At 41.1% G+C, this 20,162-nt stretch overlaps 1 protein-coding gene across 1 annotated transcript in view; it reads left to right on the top strand.

Moving 5' to 3' along the window:
* The window catches only part of abcb7 (ATP-binding cassette, sub-family B (MDR/TAP), member 7), a 26,075-nt gene extending 8,956 nt beyond the window's left edge, over nucleotides 1–17,119 (top strand). The window contains exons 5-16 of the mRNA XM_062425421.1: nucleotides 579–711; nucleotides 3,147–3,415; nucleotides 4,087–4,175; nucleotides 4,378–4,465; nucleotides 6,886–7,060; nucleotides 7,594–7,751; nucleotides 9,247–9,410; nucleotides 9,577–9,706; nucleotides 10,121–10,292; nucleotides 12,315–12,418; nucleotides 14,057–14,164; nucleotides 15,588–17,119. Of these exons, the coding sequence (XP_062281405.1) occupies nucleotides 579–711; nucleotides 3,147–3,415; nucleotides 4,087–4,175; nucleotides 4,378–4,465; nucleotides 6,886–7,060; nucleotides 7,594–7,751; nucleotides 9,247–9,410; nucleotides 9,577–9,706; nucleotides 10,121–10,292; nucleotides 12,315–12,418; nucleotides 14,057–14,164; nucleotides 15,588–15,806 (1,809 nt within the window). The 3' untranslated portion in view covers nucleotides 15,807–17,119. The remainder of the gene's footprint in view (nucleotides 1–578; nucleotides 712–3,146; nucleotides 3,416–4,086; nucleotides 4,176–4,377; nucleotides 4,466–6,885; nucleotides 7,061–7,593; nucleotides 7,752–9,246; nucleotides 9,411–9,576; nucleotides 9,707–10,120; nucleotides 10,293–12,314; nucleotides 12,419–14,056; nucleotides 14,165–15,587) is intronic.
* Nucleotides 17,120–20,162: the final 3,043 nt, after the last annotated feature.

The following is a 20,162-nucleotide window of genomic DNA, read 5'->3' as shown; positions in this document are numbered from 1 at the left end:
ATTATTTTCAAAATTATATCATACAGAATTTGACAGGAGTAAAGAAACAAAAATTAAAGTAAAAAAACAAAAGCCCTCCCCTGTGTGAGAGGTTTAGAGGTTCAAATGAAATAGGTTTCAAACGAAAATGCTTTGGTGTGTGCTGCTGTGTTCTCTGGCTGTCCTAATGTGCTGCGGCGCCCGCCTAGCCTGAGTCACACAGCTGTCCCTGTGCTTTTAATTAGCCCTAATAAACCATTTCAATTCCATTAGCAGGAAGCACCAGCACAGCCAGTCAATAAGAATACACAGCACCACGCATGCATGCACAATCAGCCAGCATACCATACATATCTTCGAATGTACCTGAATGAATCATGTTGGATTTACTGCCTAACAACAGTAGAAATTCACCTTTCATGTTGAGTGCACATACATAAATAGAGGACACATTTACACAGGTCTAGAAAAATGGCAGTGTACTTTATTGACCATATGTTTGTCTAATAGGCTATTTGAAACCATTTTCCTCTTTTCTTTTTTTTTCTTTTTTCCCCCTCCTCTCTGTATGTTCTCTCCCTCCCTCTTTGCCTTCCCAGACCACCAATGTGATGGTGCCCTTCATGTTTAAGTATGCAGTGGACGAGCTTAACCAGATGTCGGGACACATGCTGAACCTGAATGACGCGCCAAGCACTGTGGCTACCATGGCAACGACTGTGCTGATTGGCTGTGAGTCCAACGACTTGTATTGCACTGGAAGGTGCCGTGCTCATCAGAGGGGGACTGTGGGACCGCCTATTTATCTACAGGCTGACCTTTCCAACACATTCATATCAATGCTGCTCCGCAACCTCTGCCTCTCCCTCACATTATTTACATTATGTGCTCCGTTTCTGCGTCAGAGTTCACTTCTGTTAATATAGGCTGATAAAAGCTTTAAAATGAAATATTAGCACCCGAAATTAATATTTCTGCAGATATTCAGGCCGATTCGTTGCCCTCTCTTCCACCGCCTGACTCTGATTCCCATCACAGAGTGTTTCACCCTGACACTTCCAGTGCTCCCAGCCCTAGTTTGATATTCAGTTTAAAGTGGGAAGAATCAGCGGATCTGTCTGTGGAGGAAGCAGCAGGACTGTCAGGGTAAGTCCACAGAGGTGCTGCATAGGTAGGACAACCTCAGCTCACAGGATATACCACTTTGTTTGAAAAAATATTTTTTGTTTATAATGGTGGTTGGCAACCAGCAAATTGAGTGCGTTATCGGCACCTTCTGCTTCGGAGTTTAGACCAGAGATTAAATCCTACCCATTAATCCTGTCTGTCTAAAAAACTCAAAGGAAAACTATACCGCTCGACCACTTGGCAGGTTTCATTAAAGTTTTAATGCTGAGCTCCTGAACTCCAGACTCAAGATCTTCCTTCATATATCGTTCTTTCTTTAATCATACTGAATACAATCTATGATTGAATATGTAATAGTTTCCTGAGCCAGGTGAAAAAAAAATATGTGCATGTATCGGTATCTGCATTGGAAATCAACCAAAATTACTACTGCAAAATATCGGCATATTGTGACATAGGCAAAAACTCCAATATTTTACATCCCTACTCCCAAGAAAAGAACAGAAACAATTTCTAAAGCAGTGGTTAAGAAATTGCTAATGTCCTTTTGAAAGTGGTAGGATATTTTTTTAGTGTTACACGGAGACCAGGAATGTTTGTTCCACTTCAAGCATCGCATGCGCCTTCCTTTTTCTCCTCTTTGTCCAAATGGGCCATGTGAATACAAGAGGGGTCAGGGGTAAGGTTGAGCGTAAACGTGAAGTTCCCTCCTGATTAGAGTATTTTTTCCCCCTCTAAGGTGCTGATGAAAAGCATAAATAAATAAATAAATATTGTTAACCTGACACCCACTGCAAGTCACTCTGGCCTTGAATTTAGATCAGCTCGGATGCAATATACACCTAGCCCTGTAGCCACTTATTTTAATGAGCCCACTTAGGGTGTTGCACACTAATGCTGCCTGTTGAATAATTGGGGCATAGGAACAGGACTCCAGACAGGACGAATTAGGATGACTAGTAAGAATGAAGGGGATGCTCTTAGAGAAAGGAATTGTATTTTTTTTGTTCCCTGTCTGCGATGCTCAGGGCCTGGCACTTGGAGCCTGTGGCGACGGGTGTAATTTGGCTGAAAAGGTTGCTCAGTGCTCATCCTACCTTGTCAGATGTGGGACACATTGTTCATTATATGAGCATTCCTAATTTAACGCCACATTACAGGCCACATGAAGACCGGCAGACAGAGCAATTATTACCCTGACTTTGGTCTGAGCAGACAAGTCATGTATTCACATAACTCAGTGAAATCACAACAGGAAGTCATTCAAACACAGACTAATATTAATTTGTGACAGTCATGCTAGCCATCTGCTTGTAGAACAGTTTATAAGAAGTGTACGTGAACAAATAAGTGATGCTCTTACAATTAGATCACAGATTTTATTGAACTGAAACTGCTTCAGTTTCACTCCTTATCAAGAAACTTCCTTTTCAAAGAAAATCTCAAATTAATAAGATACCTTAAGGAAAGGCTATATCAGCCAGAGAAAGTCTAAACTCGAGCAGTAGTGAAATTAAGTCTGTTCATTGACAATTCACTTCTTTCTATGACATTCTTATTAAAACCTCTTCCTCCTCTTCTAGTATTGTGCACACACATGTAGCCTGCTCCTCGCCAAACACTCTCAGCACACTTGTGTATGCTCATATACCTTCCCCTCCCTCCCTCCCTCCCCTCAGTCTGCAGTGTGCTGGCCTGCCATAGTTGTGACGCTTCAGACAGCATCCAGCTCTGTAATTACAGAGGCCCGGGGAGGCTGCTGCGGTAGCACTGCAGGGGTTGCAGACCAGCGATGATGTGAAAGACCTGCTCCACTACATCATACAAGCCTTCACTTAAGAGCAGTTGACAAACCTCAACCCTGTCTAGTCTGAACTGCCACAATACTGCAATACATTTTGTCTTTTGCTGCCTCATCACAGCCCTCAGTGTTTAGGATGAGGATAGATTCTCACTTTATAGCACCCAGCCCCGCTGTTTGAACCTCCTTGCTTTTCACAGCAGGTGTGCTAAACTCACTGTGTCCTCCGCTATCCCAGATGGCATTTCGCGAGCTTGTGCAGCCTTCTTCAACGAGCTAAGGAACACTGTGTTCGGCACGGTGGCCCAGAGCTCCATCCGACGCATCGCCAAGAACGTCTTCCTCCACTTGCACAATCTGGATCTGGGTTTCCATCTCAGCCGCCAGACAGGAGCGTTGTCCAAGGCCATTGACCGTGGCACACGGGGCATCTCATTTGTCCTCAGTGCACTCATCTTCAATCTAGGACCCACAGTCTTTGAGATGGCCCTCGTCAGTGGTATATTGGTGAGTCCCATGGTAAAATTCAGACACAGATACTGGAGATGGTGGTTGTTTAGTCATGGTGTATTTTTTTATTCTAGCATATTGGAAAGACTACTTACAATTTTCTTTCCTTTTTATTTCTTGTTGCTGTCTCAATCCTTAATGTTAGATCAGGATCTTCCATTACCTTGACACTCTTCACAGCAGATTGTCTGGAAAATAATTTTGGGATATTGTCTCATTTACATTCTGAATGTAATATGAATCCTAATCAACTTTTGGTGGCAACACAGAGCCCATTAGTGTCAATGATGAATCCCAAAGCTTTGTCGCAGCTTAATGTCCTCCTCTGGAGTATGCCCTGAACAGATTCCCACCCCCACCCCCACCCAACCCCACCCCCCTCTTGGCCACCACTGAAAGAATGGCTCGCCTATAGCTTTGTGCTATTATTCCTCTCTGGACCATAATGTCAGCTTGCCTGTAATGAGGGCAGACTCCATTGCCCAAATAGCTAAAGCATTAGCACAATTAGTTCCTGTAGTTTCCCCTCCATTTGTAACAGTCTATTTCATAGTGGAATGGTCAAAAACAGTGAATTCTCAAAATACCTTGTGACGGCAACATCAGAGCCCTACGGTCACAGGACGTAAAAAGGTTCTTTGTCTTGACTGTGCTTTTGTCCTCTGCAGTATTACAAGTGCGGTGGACAGTTTGCAGCAGTGGCCTTGGGCACCTTATCGGGATACACTCTTTTCACTATTCTCATCACTCAGTGGAGGTAACAATGAGGATGTCTATACTTCTGGTTCTGTCTGTGATTCAACTCATGATTGTTTTGCTGATGTTAGTTATCTCTAAAAGAAAAAAAATTCAGTTCTTTAAATCTCTGTACTGCTAGTAACAATGCTCACGCACGATTGAAATAAAAAATAATAGTAATGAAAGTGCTTACGTCATTGCTCATGTGTCTCTGCACACAGGACTCGTTTCCGGATAGAAATGAACAAAGCAGACAACGATGCAGGCAACGCAGCAATTGACTCCCTCCTTAACTATGAGACTGTTAAGGTGAGATCCAACCCCACAGACACACACATACACAGACAGACAGACACACACACACACACACACACACACACACACACACACACACACACACACACACACACACACACACACACACACACACACACACACACACACACACACACAAATTTACAATACACCCTTTTTCCAGCTCCTCCTCATCCCCACCCCTCCTCCCTTCCTTCATCAATCCTTCCCTTTTATCTCCTCCTTTCTAGTCTTTTTCCTCTATTAATTTAAGCCAGGCGCATTGATGTGAACAAATATTTACTCTCCTGTGATAATAGTGTTTCACTGGCATGATTGCCACTGTCAGAATTTTCTTTTTAATCAAAGGAAAGCTCTCTTTTCCTGTCTGCCTCTTTCTTTGACTCTCTCCAATTTCACACACAACCCCCATGTCATAACAAGTACAAGTTTAAATCTAAAGTCAACTTTAAATATTTTTCTGATCGAGATGAGTGGATTATGGCTGAATGGGGTGAAAGTCAGTGCCTGCCTCTAGTACAGGGTTACTAAAAGTTTATTGAAATACCTCTTATTTATTATAGAGCAGTGTTACATTGAAGATAAGACTCAGGTTGGTAGTTGGGTCATGGAACCTGTTTGTAATGCAGTGATTTGATATTTGGTTATATCTCAAATGTTTGTGTGATGCAATATGATTCCTGTCAGTGATATTCAAGGTACAGCAAGACTGAATATAAAGATGCTGTTTGGGTAAATGACGATGAACTACATGACAGTAAAATGTAAATTAGTCGCATCATGGCTCTTAAAGCAAATATATTGATTCAGTTACTAAAGTAACTATATTGAAATCAGTTACTTTTTTGTTGATCGATTAATTGAGTAATCTTTTGAGTTTCATATTGATTCATTTGCACATATCTGGTCACTTCCATATTTTTCTCTCTTGTACTTTCATTCTCTCTGTCTGACTCTTCTTGTCTTTCACTGTGAAATGGTTCCCTCTTTTTTTGTAAATGTCACTCCAGTCGCTACAAACAATGAGATATTTATCACCGGCCACTCAGGACCATTTCCCCGGTTTACTTCATAACCCAAAATAGTGTCTCAATTATAGTGTTGAACTGAAAGCGTCTGTCACTGGATGCTTTATTTTGAATAGAAACGTCTGTAGAGGTCGAAGCCTCTCTCTAGGTAACCTCATTGTACACAGCACACACAAACAAACACATAATCGCCATCCAGTTTCGGGTGTTTTGTTGGTTGTTCCAGATATATTTTGGTACCCATGTTATTTTCTTTGCTGTATTATTTTGTGTCCTGTTTTTCTTAACGTTTTGTTCTGTGTTATTTTGTGTCATCTGTGTCAATGCGGCCGGATTTAGTATCACTCTGAGCTGTGAGTGTGCATATGTAATTAGATCTCCGCCCACTCAGAAATCCGTTCCACTTTCACAATGGGCTGAATGAGAACCTGAACATGGTGCCTTGCACTGCTTCAGTTTGTGCTCCATGAGATACTCTCTCTCTCTCTCTCTCTCTCTCTCTCTCTCTCTCTCTCTCTCTCTCTCTCTCTCTCTCTCTCTCTCTCTCTCTCTCTCTCTCTCTGATTCCCTGCATTTCCTTATATGCAAATCAATGGCAAGTCAGTAGCAGCACAGCACTAGTGCCGTTAGCAAAAGAAGCAAATCGCCCATTTAACCAGTGCAGGAAAACAATAGTGCAAACTAAACAAACACCAATATTAGGTAATTGGCTGCAGAGTTATTATGATTATGCTGAGTTTTATGTGCAGAATTTAAGTGATGTGCTTGTGGCTGATTTATGAGGCTTTCTTTCCTCTAAATTATAGCTGGTTGTCTTAATCAAAATTAGTGCTGCTTGTAACACTTGAGAGAGCTATCTGTGCTCTGTTGGTAAGTGTCTGTTTAAGCTGCTACAGATGTAAAGACGGAGGCAGTGAGACAGTGCCTCAAAAGGATGCTCTGCAATGAATCCTGTTTAACCTGCGTGAAGTTTAGGTATTTAATATTTTGTTGTAGCCATTTTGCCATTATGACTATCCTCTGTAGCGTGTTGGAAGAAGCAGGCTCTGAATTTTGTTCTTTCCCCCCTCCACGTTCTTTCAAATCAGTGGGGAGGAGATGAAGATACAGAGACATGAATAAGTGCTTTAGAGGCCAACTGAAACCCAGACTATGCCCAGAGCGGTCACTGAGAACAAATGCAGCCTTGAGGCAGTCTTCAGTAAAGTGTCTATCTGCCGAACATTGCACTCCATGCTTCCTTAACCTCTAACCTTAACCATATTTTGCTTCTCTCTCCCTCTTTTCTCAACTTACACTTTCTATCTTGTGTAAATCCTTTCACTGTCTCTGTGCCCTGTGTTCCCTCCTTTCCTCCCTATCCAATGTTTCTCATCTTGGCTGCAGTACTTCAACAATGAGAAGTACGAAGCTGAAAGGTATGATGGATACCTGAAGATCTATGAGTCATCATCTTTAAAAACCACATCCACACTCGCAATGCTCAACTTTGGCCAGAGTGCTATCTTCAGTGTCGGTCTCACTGGCATCATGTTGCTGGCCAGCAAGGGCATTTCAACAGGTGAGTAAGTTTGGACTTCTGTGTGTGTGCGTGTGTGATTTTTGGAAATCACTCTAAATCATTCACTCTAAATCTGATAAAAATTTGATAACATCCAAGTGTAAAGGTGCAAAATATCTTAGCTGACCTGTAATTAATTCTTCTGGCCAATGATGGCGACAGCACAATGTAAAAAATTGTGCTTTTGGGAAAAAAATGAAAGCTTAAATAAAAAAACCCCACCTCAAAACAAAATCAAATGGACAAATAAAACCTTGACTGAACTGGATAATAGAAATGAGAACAAAGCACAGCAAGCATGAAACAGTGGCATGAATGGGAAAGAAAATAGCCCTGATGCAGAAAATGAAATTACAGGAGGTGGAGATAGATTCAGACTGTAACATGCTTTGTCTGCCTTCACAACTTGAAAGTATAACAGGGTTGAGTGTTTTTTTTGGGGGGGGGTTTCAGATCTTGTATCCAAAGACACCAAAATGATACAAGAGAGGTAGCTAACATGCATATCTGTAAATTGTTCTGCTGTTGTGTAGGTACAATGACAGTAGGAGACCTGGTGATGGTGAACGGCCTGCTTTTCCAGCTCTCCCTCCCTCTCAACTTTCTGGGTACAGTGTACAGAGAGACCAGGCAGGCCCTAATAGACATGAACACTCTGTTCACCCTTCTCAATGTCGACACCAAAATTAAGGTAACATGTCAGCTTGACATGAACTTCTCCACATTGTAGCAGTAAATCACAAAATGTTTTAACTTTTTTGTTTTCTTCCTCTCACAAAAGAAAACAGAACAGCTGAATTTGCACACAACAGGAAGTAAATATAGAGTTCAGCATAAACACTGAGAACAAAAGTAAACCCCTAAAACAAAAATCAAGACTTTTTCTCCAACAACAGTACATCATGTGCAACAGCAAGTAGTGAGATTTTCTCATGACTGCGCACGTGACATGGCTAACCTGGTGACATGTGCTGTAAAAAATGATGGGTTGTAGTCAAACACAGTAATTACACACTAGTCTGTGCTTGATGTGACTCAGGTGCTTCTCTCTCTGTTGCCACTTGTAGTGGATGACATCATTTACTTCAGTGATCTGTATAAGGATATTATGAGAAATTACAGCTTAACTGTGACTACTTCTTAGTGATTTATTTGGAGCACTTATTAGGCAGTTATGATCATTGGCCATTTTAATTTTTTGTTTTTTTTGTTTTTCTAACTTAAATCATTATTTAATTTGTCATTTATCTGTAAATTATCTTCAGTCACACTGAGAAATACCAAGCCATGTTCAAACATTCAAAATGTATCAATTGTTTTTATTATACATTTCATTGCATTTATTTTTTGTATTTTTTTTTTTTTACAATACATGACCGCACATCTTGCAACAGAAGAGCACACTTAAGTGCAAATGTGCGCCTGCTGCCTAACAATATGAATACCATCCCCATCTCCAGCCTGTAATTACAGTAGGAGAAATGAATCTGTCCAGTTATTTTTCACTCATCAGTAATACTCCTCTCCATTGTGATTCCCTGTGGAATGGCATTGCCCAGCAGGCCATTACTGTCTGAATGCTTTTTTTTTTTTTTTTTGAGGAACACATTGCCCTATTATGTAGATGTAAAATAATTTAACCCACCCTACCCCCCTCACTTGAAACTGCTCCACAAAATAACAAATAAATTATTTTGACTTTTTTCCATGTGGGGAGGTGTGAAATTATCATCTGTTTATACTAATGGACTGTGAGTTATTTGTATTAATCGACTGAGGTGGATTGTTGGTGATTATGTTGCTATTTGGTAGTATAGAAACATAGCAGAACAGGCTTTTACACACAGGGAAAGCACAGTGCTTTATTCACTGCTGACCTTGGCTGCATCTCAGCACTATAGCTAAGCTGAGTATGTACTGAAAGTTTTCACGCTTATTGATCTCTCAGTCACCTTGAAGGACAGTGTGTGAAGAATCAGATGGTCTTTTGAAATGACCTCTCAAATTTGCTGTGAATGTCTCTGCTTTATGTAGCCTGTGCAGGCTCAGTACTTCAGCATTATCCCCCTTTACAAGGTTTTGGAGTAACGTTGCATCATGCAAATCCTTGTCTGCTAGTGGCTGTTCTGTATCCGACTCCTCTCTTTCCGTTTCGTTTGTCTCAACTCTCTGATGATTTGCTCTAGGAGAGGGATCTCGCCCCGGCTTTAACCATCACACCACAGGAGGCCACCATTCGCTTCGAGGACGTCTATTTTGAATACCTGGAGGGCCAGAAAGTCTTAAACGGAGTGTCCTTTGACGTGCCTGCTGGAAAGAAAGTTGCTATAGTTGGTGGCAGCGGGTCAGGGTAGGTCACTTTTTAGCACAAAATTAGACTGTAAAACCTTTAGCCAGGTGTGTGCCATCTCATTTGTATGTACAGGAAGTCTTATCAGCAGATATCATCAGTACACTGTGGGGGTGTAGCTCACAGACAGAATGATGCTGACAATTGGTTCCACGTCTGGTTTCAGGAAGAGCACCATTGTGAGGCTGTTGTTCCGCTTCTACGAGCCCCAGCGGGGGAACATCTACATAGCGGGGCAGAATATCCGAGATGTCAGCCTTGACAGCCTGAGAAAGGCTTTGGGGGTCGTACCTCAGGTCTGAAATGCAAAAAGATAAACTAATACAAGCTACGACAAAGTGCTTTTTTCAACACCACATAGGCTGTTTTTATGTACCAGCAGCTTTGCATGTATATAGATTTTAATGTATGTTCTGTTTTTGTGAGTTATTATTAATAATTATGTACAACAAGGGGGCAGCATAGAACAGTGTAACATTAATGTTTAACAGCATTTAGAAATAAGCTGAATTCAGTTAAGCTTTCACTGCAATGAGCTCACAGGTTGATCTGAACAGATGGTGCATGAACAGTATTTTTGTCATTTGCGTTCCTTCTCTTTTTGCCCCCTACCCTCGTCTGTGTATCTGCAGTCCACTGTTTCTGTCTCTGCGGCAACAAAAATATTCTCTGAAACCTTTTTTTTCTTTCTCTAACTGTGTTATTGTCAGGATGCTGTTCTGTTCCACAACACCATCTTCTACAACCTGCAGTACGGGAACATCAACGCTACACCGGAGGACGTGTACCAAGTAGCGCGTCTAGCAGGCCTCCACAATGCTATCCTCAGGATGCCCCATGGCTATGACACCCAGGTTGGGGAGCGGGGCCTCAAGCTGTCAGGTTTGCTACACCATTATGACTACTGTTTAAATATGGTCTCTTCAGCACAAGCAAATAAACAAGTTGTTTTTGTGTATTTCCCTGCATGATAAACTAGATTGAAAAAAATGGAAATTATTTCAGTAACTGATTTAATTCCAACCCATAAATCCACATAGAGCTGGGACATGTGTTTTTATGGCGTAGGGCTAAAACTGATGATGATTTTCATTATATATGTCAATCAGCTTTTTCATTTAAGCAATTAATGTTTAAGTCTATAAAATATAAATATAATGTAAACATTTTTTTTTTTTTTTTTAAACCCACATACAACGATTCCCAAAACCCAAGCAGACATCTTCAGGCTGGTTATTTTATCTGACCAACAGTCCAAAACCAATTTGTTTTATGATATAAGAAAAGAAAGAAAAGTGGCAAATCCTTACTTTATAGGAACTGGAAATGACTAACATATTGTTTGCTAATTGACTTAAAGGGAAATTTCAGTATTTTTCAACCTGGACTCTATTTTTGTATCATTTTGTGTCAATAGTCCCGTTTCCATTAAGGAAGTTCCGAGTAAAATTTAGGAGGCGGGAACTTTACAGGAACGGTCGCCGCGTAATCGTTGTGTGACAGTTTTGACCGTGATGTCACCGAGGTGACGCGAGTATACCCAATCAGTACCGAGTCAACCTCAAGCCACACCCAGGAATTTTTCGGGGCCTCGTGGAGTACATAACCCAAGGCAGGGACTCGTTTCGCCTCTGTAAAAGTTCCAGGAGATTGTCCGTCAGGGATGGTTCTTGCTATGGGGACACACGCCAACGGTCACTGCCCTGTAAAATTACCCCAAAGTTCTTGCAGTGGAAACGGCCCTTAAATGACTATTGGTGACAACAATTTATGATATCATTCCAGTGTTGAGCGAGGGAGCTGCAGTCACGCAACAGGCCACAAAGTAATCTGACAGGTCAATTGTACCACATCAAAGTAAATACACTTAAATTATTGTTTTTGCCACTGACAGGTTATGTTGTATATTATGTAATTACCCACCCAATATTTTTAGAAAAAAGAAAGTGTCCTACCCAAAATGTGACATTATTGATCTTGAAGTATAGGGTCTAAAATGTTTTGATATCTGATTACTATGACTGAATCATCAGCATGATAAACTGTATGGAGTAAGTTTACACAGCTATGAAAATTAAAATATTACAATTTCTAAGTAGGTTATAATTAAATAAGCATAATTAGTGACCTAAGACAGTGTGACTCATTTGGAGCATATTAAATGACATTAACACATAATGGGACTAAATCTATAGCTGCACTATTATTTTATCTGTTCTATGTAGTGTGTGAACCTGTTCAAGGCCTCGTTGCCTTACAATTAAAGTTATACTCAATTGATCTGAAGTGATACCACAAGACTTTAGTGTTTGTCTCTTAGCGTCACCCTGCAACTCAATTAGCCCAAAAAAACAGTGTGTGAGCACTTTCACTCAAACATTCAAGATGCAATTACTGGCAGCACAGATTTCTTTCCGTGGAGTAACTGAGTGAAGGAGAGAACGGACAAAATAAAGACATGACTAACTTCTCATTAATTTCACTGCGGCTGTACGTGACAGCTGCCAGTGTGTTTGTGAGAGGGAGGGGGGTTCAGGGGGGCAGCAGTCTGGGCTGTGAGGCTTCTAACTACATTCATCGCTGTTTTCTGCTGCTGGCAATATTTATATCTGCTGAACACCACTTGCTTTCAAGAGGCCACACACGGCTCATATGTAATAAAGGCCGAGTCAGACACAGTGGGAGAAATCTTTGTCTCCTGCTGGTTTTTCCTCACAATTAAATGAAAGTTCCTTTGTACCAGTCTGAACCCTGTCGTATTGGCATTGTCAGAATGTTTGCCCTCCGTTTGAGGTAATTATCTGATGAGAAGGGACAGAGAGGGACCTGCTGTATCCTCACATATTTCAAACCTTTCAGTTTTAGTCTGCTTTGCTTTTATTTATGATGCCTGCTTTTTTTCAGGAGGGGAGAAGCAACGTGTCGCCATCGCCCGTGCAATCCTGAAGAATCCACCTGTACTCCTGTATGACGAAGCAACATCGTCCCTCGACTCTATCACAGAAGAGGTGTGTCTGACAGCACATGAACACATATACACTAACAGACATAGGCATGCGTACATACCCATGCCCACATTGCCCATTCTCTGCTGCTCACACGGGTTGACACCTCATCATGCCTGCATACACATTTAGTAGAACAAACACCCACTCAGTCACCTGCTGTAGGTACACAATAATTCAGCTCACTCCTGCGTCAGCTACCTGCTGTGACATACACCCCCCCTCACACACACACACACACACCACCCCCATGTTCTCCCTTGCCACCTGCTGCTGTTTTCTCCTACTTAATCTCCAGCTCAGCTTAAAGGGGCCCTATTATGCTTTTCCTTACTAGACATCACTTTCCATTAAACATTAATGTTACAATGTCAGATGTTCATATTCAACGTGGTCAAAGTGTCCAATAATGAGGTAAATGTTTGTAGATATAACCCCTTTGAGCGAAAAGTACCAGCTTCACACTGCTCTGTAAACTCGGTTTCCAACATTTTCTACTTTAACCCTGAGTTGAAGTCAGCTCATTACAGATTACTTTATATGGTCATCTGCTCCGTGCACAGTGCACAAGTTCACTGCTTGCTCCTTTGCTCCACATTATGGTGTTTTTCCATTGTTTTGTGGGTAGTCATGCTAAGCCATGACTCTATGCAAGCTGGCACGCTGTGAGTGTTTTTCCATTACACACCAAAGTAAATTGAGTAGTTTACCTGTATGAGATGTGCTGATTATCTGCATCAAACATCATCATCACTGTGGCTGTTTCCACTTGTGCTATTCCTCCCTGCATTATTGCGAACTGATCTGCTTAAAAAATGAGCTCCAAATATCTCTATATGTTGTTGTGTCGACCGGTTTTAAGTGCTGCTAACAAAGCCCTTCTAATTTGGTGACAGACATGTTTCGTTCCCTGTAAATTCTTCAGAGTAAAAGTGTACTTTAATGTAGTCATTTAAAAGTTTTTAATATGAAGCAGTTAAGCAGGAAATGTTGGGTTTGCGCTAGAAGTAACTTCTCATGACTCTGATACGGCTTCCCCTCGGCAGGCTTCTGGTAAGTGAGCTCATCAGGAGGGGGGCTCCCTGTTAAGCGACAAAAGCTAAACTGAAGGCTGCATAAAGGGGCAATATACAGTAGGTTAAATAAGGACTTTTTTGAACTGTAAATCATGCAAAGCTACTCTAGTGGAGTCCCAGAATAAAAATATAAAGCTGGAAATTAGCATAATAGGTCCCCTTTAAACCCCACAGTGTTTATACATGTTATATTTAATGAGAAAGTTCAGTATGTCCCCTGAACTTGAAGAAAAAGAGCGGGGAAGTACGGTAGATGTGGTTGTTAATTGACATTTTCTGTTGCTTCTTAGCATGAAGGTGTTCTTAAATTATCATGTGTAAACAATGGAAAGAATAGCCATATGAAGGTGGATGTTGCTGAGCAACATTCTGTTGATTTAGCTTCTGCTTCAAATCAAAGTTTGGGAGTACATTTCATATATATCCTGTCATTCATGTGTTTTTCTTTCTTATTATTTTTGTAGACCAGCATTATTGCAAACCTGAAAAACGATTTTTCTTTGGATTAGGGGAGACTCTTGTAAAGCTTAACACACTGATCATGTTTGTCTTTGCGTACTTCCAGAACATCCTCACTTCAATGAAGGAGATGGTGAAGGACAGGACATCAGTTTTCATCGCCCATAGGCTTTCCACAATCGTAGATGCAGACGAGATTATAGTGCTCAATGAGGTGAGAACTCATCCTCTTTTTTTTTTTTTCTTGATCTTGTTCCTTCCCTGATTAACATTTCCAATTGTAATGTCAGTTTCATAAAAAGCAAATATATATATGATGGTTCAGAGTTTTAGAGTATGAACATGCGCTGTGTTAATTGCCAGTCCAATTAGACGGTTTTGCATTGAAGGGAAGATGATGACCTGCACTTTACATGACCTTTATTGCACCGTGTCCGCCTGCAATGAGAATTTCGCAAGTAGCCTCTGTTTTTTCCACTCATTTATTTCCAGTTACCTTTCTTCAACTTACGTGATGAAAACATGCTTTGTTTAGCTTTTCTCATTAACTTCAACAACAGGATACTGTTGGTAGAAGTGAATGTATTATTTTCTCCATAAGGGCTCATTAAAGCAGTCAGACTCGACTGGCTGTTTTGGTCAGATGGCGTGTCTTGTTTGTCTCAGTGACTAATAATGTATGGGCCTGCTTCCCAGACACTGATGAGGCCTTATCCAGGACTAAACATGCTTCTCCAATGGAGATCTCCATTCATATTGTTTATTTTTTTAAATGTAGTTTTTGCGCAGATGTGTTTAAGTCAGATTTAAGGTGCCATCGAGACAAAGACAAGGTGTAAAAAGGGGGGGGGGGTTAGTGCATTGTCACTGTATTGTGTATCAGAGAAACATCCAAGTGAAGAGAAAAATGCTGCTGTATGTTACGGGTTGGCCTTGGAGACACTGTAAAGCACAAAAAGAGAGTGGAGTCAGGTATCATCTGGCAAGTAAGAGTTAATATGAAATGTAACACAGGTGAAGTGACATTTCCACCAGTGCTTGAGTCAGATATGATAAAACGAGGAGAGGTTCCTTTGAACTGAGGCGAGTGAGCATGTGTCGTTCCATGTTTCCAGAGTCAGATGGCAGGGATCAGAGGGTCGTGGCGAGGAGGCATGTTTGCATGTGATGTCGCTATGGCGTTTGCTGGTGTCACCAGCAGAGGACTGCCTGCGGTGCTCATTAAAATAACGAGCGGAAGCAGTCACATGCTTATCTTGGGTGCACTAAAGATGATGCCAACACCTCTGCATGCTCATGGGAGGTGGGGGAAGGGGGTGCCTTCATTTGTGTTTGACTGTGTGGGAGGGATGTGTATTTGTGGCGTGTGGATGTGTGTTGTTGTGTGCGAGTCAGTGTTTTTGCAAAAGGAATGCAACAGTTGTTGGGGAGGCGGCAAGGATTGTAGGGGGGAGCTGACTCTCCGCAGAGAGTGTGGTCAGTGTTGTGTGGTCATGACGAGATGCTAACTATAGGACTCTTATGTTCATGGCCCCTTCAATTTAACTTCATGTACATTGCAGCCATTTTCATTTTTGCATTTTTAATATTGTTTGTTTCTCTTTTCTTGATTCTCTGCCCTCTTTTTTCCCCACCAGGGTAAAGTGGCAGAGCGAGGTGACCACCACGCACTCCTCAGCACCCCAGGCAGCTTGTACGCAGACCTGTGGAACACCCAGCACAGCAAAATCCTGAACAGCAGCAAGAATTTGGCCGATGCACCGGCTGAGCGTTTGTCCCAGAAGGAGGAGGAGAGGAAAAAATTGCAGGAGGAGATCCTCAACAGTGTGAAGGGCTGTGGGAACTGCTCCTGTTGAGAGAAGCTGCCACCTCCATGTCTGTTCATCCCTCACAGATGGCCTTTGCTGGAATCCCTGGTCTGTGTTGTATTGGGGAAAGAGGAGAGGGGGGGGGGTACATCCCCACTATCTACTTACCACTCTCCACTCCCACTCTAGCCAAGCCCTCACCCATGTGACTATCCCTCCTCCTCCTCATGCGTATAAAGGCCATTGCTCGCTAAAGTGAAGGAGGAGGAGCAGAACAGGGAGCAAGTGTGTTTAGCACTGGCTGGTGTCCAGAGATAGAGCTTCCATGCCAGTAGCCTCAGCTGAAGCCAAGCATAAGAGACCTTGTATATCACATACGTGTGTGCAAGACATCTGTTAGTCAACATGGTTGCCCCCCCCCCCCTTCATTTCTGACATCAGGTTTATTGACATCTTCCATTGCACTGGAAACAGATGAGAGTATACATAATGATTTACATATGCCTTGACACAAAATTTGTATTGATTTCATTTTTTAAATTTAAAATTTAACTTTTTTTTTTGGATGTGTAAATATTACCAATTATTCTGTGATTAGGCTATCAGTTAAAATCCGGAGTGATTTAATGCTATGTTCAAATGGGGGTTAAAAAGACACAAAAGAAATCATATAACAGACACTTCAGTGTGGCGCTGTCATAACGCACATTTATGCTTTAGATGTCCATTGTTTTCAATACGTGTTCTAAAAATATCAAATTTGGCAGATAATGAAGTCTTTTAGATGCATCTCAACATAATATGGATATTTCGATTCATGAACATACTGAATGGCTCCTAAGTGAAGTTGCAGTATGGCACAGGCACATTATATATATATATATATAACACTCGGGGAATGACAAGAAGTAACTAATAAATCATGAATGGGTTTCACCAGAATTGGAGCCACATTAAGAGGCAACAACTTGAAGGCCTCCTTTGGGAACATTTTAAAGTCATATCATTTAGCCTTGGTTGTCAGGGCTTTTCTCATTTTAACAGTGCGATGACGACTTCTTGGATTGTATGATTAGAACACATACCAGGTAACATGTCATTGTTCATATTTAAAGACAGACAGTACGTGTATGTCCTCATTTTCTGAGGGCTATTTTGGCTGTGATATGCACATTTTGGTAAGAATCTTGCCATGGTATTGTATCTATAAATGAAAAATTACTATTCGGGTGTCTTGTACTACACACACAATGTAAAGCCTCTTTCAAAGTCTTCTGGACTGAGTTGACTGTATGAGTACATTACAGAGAGATTAATAAATGTTGGCTCTTTTGCCTAAATAATAAGGTTTCCAGATGCTGGTTTTCTATTGGGGTTGGGCAACATGATATATACAGTAAATTAAGACGACAAAAATGTGTCATAGCATTTACACTAAGCTAACTATCTCTTTAGTATCTGTTGTTGTATTAGTCCACTGATTCCCAACCTGTGGGCCGTGATCCCTCTAACGGTCATGTGAAATCTAAGCTGTCGTAGGATGATCAACAAGAAAGAAACAAACATATCTGCTACATAAAATTGTAACATTTTTCATGCCTTTGCTTTTTAGGCTTCCATAAAATATGAAAATTAAGCAATCTGACAACACTTTCGTAACCCTCTACTGTTATCAGCTTGGGGAAAAAAACAACTTTTTGAGGCAGTACTGCCATATGGCAACATTGTTCAGATTTCTTATAAAATGCAACGTGAAATTCTTAGGAGATCTGAAATGGATTTAAATATTTTTGTTCCGTGGTAAATGTTAACATTAATTTTTACAAATACTGGGGCTATGGTTACGGTTAGATATAGAAGATAATCGCCATTTTCTGAGTGTTACATCCTCAAACAACTCTTGACAAGAAGCAGCTAGAGGCGTCTAAGATGTTGTGCAAAATTCCCTTGGCGATGTGCTTGGGTGAGAGGCAGAATAGGGTTTTTAACCCCTTTCCATCTAGGGGTCGCCATAGACCCCCACTGTAAGATTTGGAAGCCAAATTTCGCCAAGGGCCAAATCAGGGTTTAGCAGCATGTTTCAGGCCATTCTGAGTCAATCGGAGAACATTTCACATATAGAATAATGACGCTATGAGGTGGTTGTGGTCACCTGGTCGCCAGCAGGTGGTGTTAGAGTCACCAAAGTAACCGTTGATGTCCAGAGGGTGTGGGTTAGGGTTAGGCAAGAGGAAGTGATTGGTTAGGGTCAGGTTAGGGTTACAGAGGAGAGGGCTCCTTACTGGAGACCTCCACTGGGGTTCTGGAGGCTTTTGGGGAATACCAGAGCATCCCACTGGAGTAATAGTTTTAAGGTTAGAGGGGAAAAGGACCCATCAGAAACTACATGTAGCCCTTCACTGGTATGTAGTATGGTTAGGGTCAAAATTAAAGGGTAAAGGGACCACTGGAGAGTCATGGAGGTAAGCCTGGGGCATGAGGTGCAATTAGGGGGAAAGGGACTAGTCAGAGGCTGCCTGGAGCCCTCCAATGGGGTCCAGGAGGTAGTTCTTAGTCTAAGTGAGTGAGTGAGTGAGTATGTTACTTTACTTGGATGTAAATAGTTTTTCATAGTCTTCTTCAGCCAGTTCGACATTAACTCAGAGTCCAGCTAGTGTACTGATGCTAAATGCTCCTTGCCCATCAGGACCAAGTAGCTTTGCCACCGAAGGATTTATCAGCCAAGATAAGGACACACATTGATGAAAAAAAAATAACAAGTATAATATGATTTTTTATTCTTATTAAATTGATTTGACTCTGGACTCTTACTCTTATCTGTACCTGTCCTGTGTTTCATTCTCATTGCTGTTGCTGATATAACATTGGACAACTTTTATGGAAAGGCCAATCAGCGTTTATTTTTGAATGTCACAGAAAGGCTATTTTGTCATATGGCAGCACCATGTAGTAGCCCCCCTGTTAAGCTTTTATAAGTTTTTAAAAAAGTAACAAAAGGTTCATAACACACTTTAATGTAGTTGTGGGCGGTTATAAAGAGATTTTAAGTATATTATTTGGAAGTATATGTCAACAATTATATCTTCTCCCATGAAAAGATATTTTACGTTAGTCATTATCATTTTATAAAGCAGCCTGAAGTTATTGGTTCCTACAGGGATTGTAGATGTTTAGCTGCTTAAAACTAAATTACAGTGTCATAAAACATGTATTAACTTTTATATTACACACTGTTTATAAATACTAAATAGGGGGAATTTAAGTGGAGTGTTGCCCAACTAATCCTCTCACCTGAATTTTCATTAAATCTTCTTCATTCATTTTTTTTCATGATACTGCAAATTTTATATAATACAGCAATATATAAATATCAAAAATATAAAATGACATACACCGAGATATGTATTTATTTTTTTTAAAGTTACGCTTTTATTATCTTATACCTGGATTTACAAGTGGATTTGATGTGTCAAAGAAGCTGAAGCGATCCTGACACTCACTCATTTTGTTCATTGTCTAGTGGACAGAATGACTTTGGATCCCCCTCAAAAACCCCTGCAGCTCCCTGGATCCTCCTTTGGGACCAAATGCATTACACAACCCTTTCCATAAGGCCTTTTGGCAAGATTATAATTGAAACCGTCAATAACAAAAACATTCACACGAACGTGACAGACCAAGCCCTGCTGCGCTGCATAGTGAAGCCTCCACCACCTCCTGAGGAAGTCACACATTATAGATGAAAGTAGACTTTGATAGAGGCCTGCATAAAAGGAAACCAACTGGATGATTACTGGTTGGATGGGTCTCCTTTCATGCGTCAGATGTCCAGGCAGATGAGTTGATGTTAATGGCGTCCTTCTAATCTAACCTAGGAAGAGATTATGAGACTATTCATTAGCGACTCCCAACAACGCTCAGCTGCTGCCCCTAACAGGTTATTCGCTAATTATTCAGAGAACATAATTCACTGTGATCTGCCCGGGTTCAGTGAGAGAGCCTTAGATATTACAGGGCAGATTTTTTTTCAGTTTTTTTTTTTTTTTGTTGCTTTTCCTCTTTGCTGAGGCAAAGCTTTGTGTGTGTTTGATTTGGTCAAGGACACAACACTTTAAAGTACTGAAGTTACTGAGCAATATGACATGGCGGGTATTTGCTTTCGGGCTATTTACGTTAAAAACGAAATCACGAAATCTGTTGTTCAATGACTCATAATTGTTCTGTATGGTGTGCATGTGATTAGTGTTGTTTTGAGCTGTATGCCTGGATTTCTTCAGGAGGTAATGAGGACGCCATCTCCCTGTTTACCTTGCAGCATTCTGCAGGCGCAAAAGGAAGACAGGCACACAAAGGCCTCTTAATGACATCCTTAATATGGACCACAGCAGGAGAATCGGCTCTTAA

This window comes from Scomber scombrus, chromosome 9, assembly GCF_963691925.1.
Source record: "Scomber scombrus chromosome 9, fScoSco1.1, whole genome shotgun sequence".
In the NCBI taxonomy this organism is placed as follows: Eukaryota; Metazoa; Chordata; class Actinopteri; order Scombriformes; family Scombridae; genus Scomber; species Scomber scombrus.
Note: the sequence above shows the minus strand (reverse complement) of the source record. Positions and strands in the feature narration are given on the sequence as shown.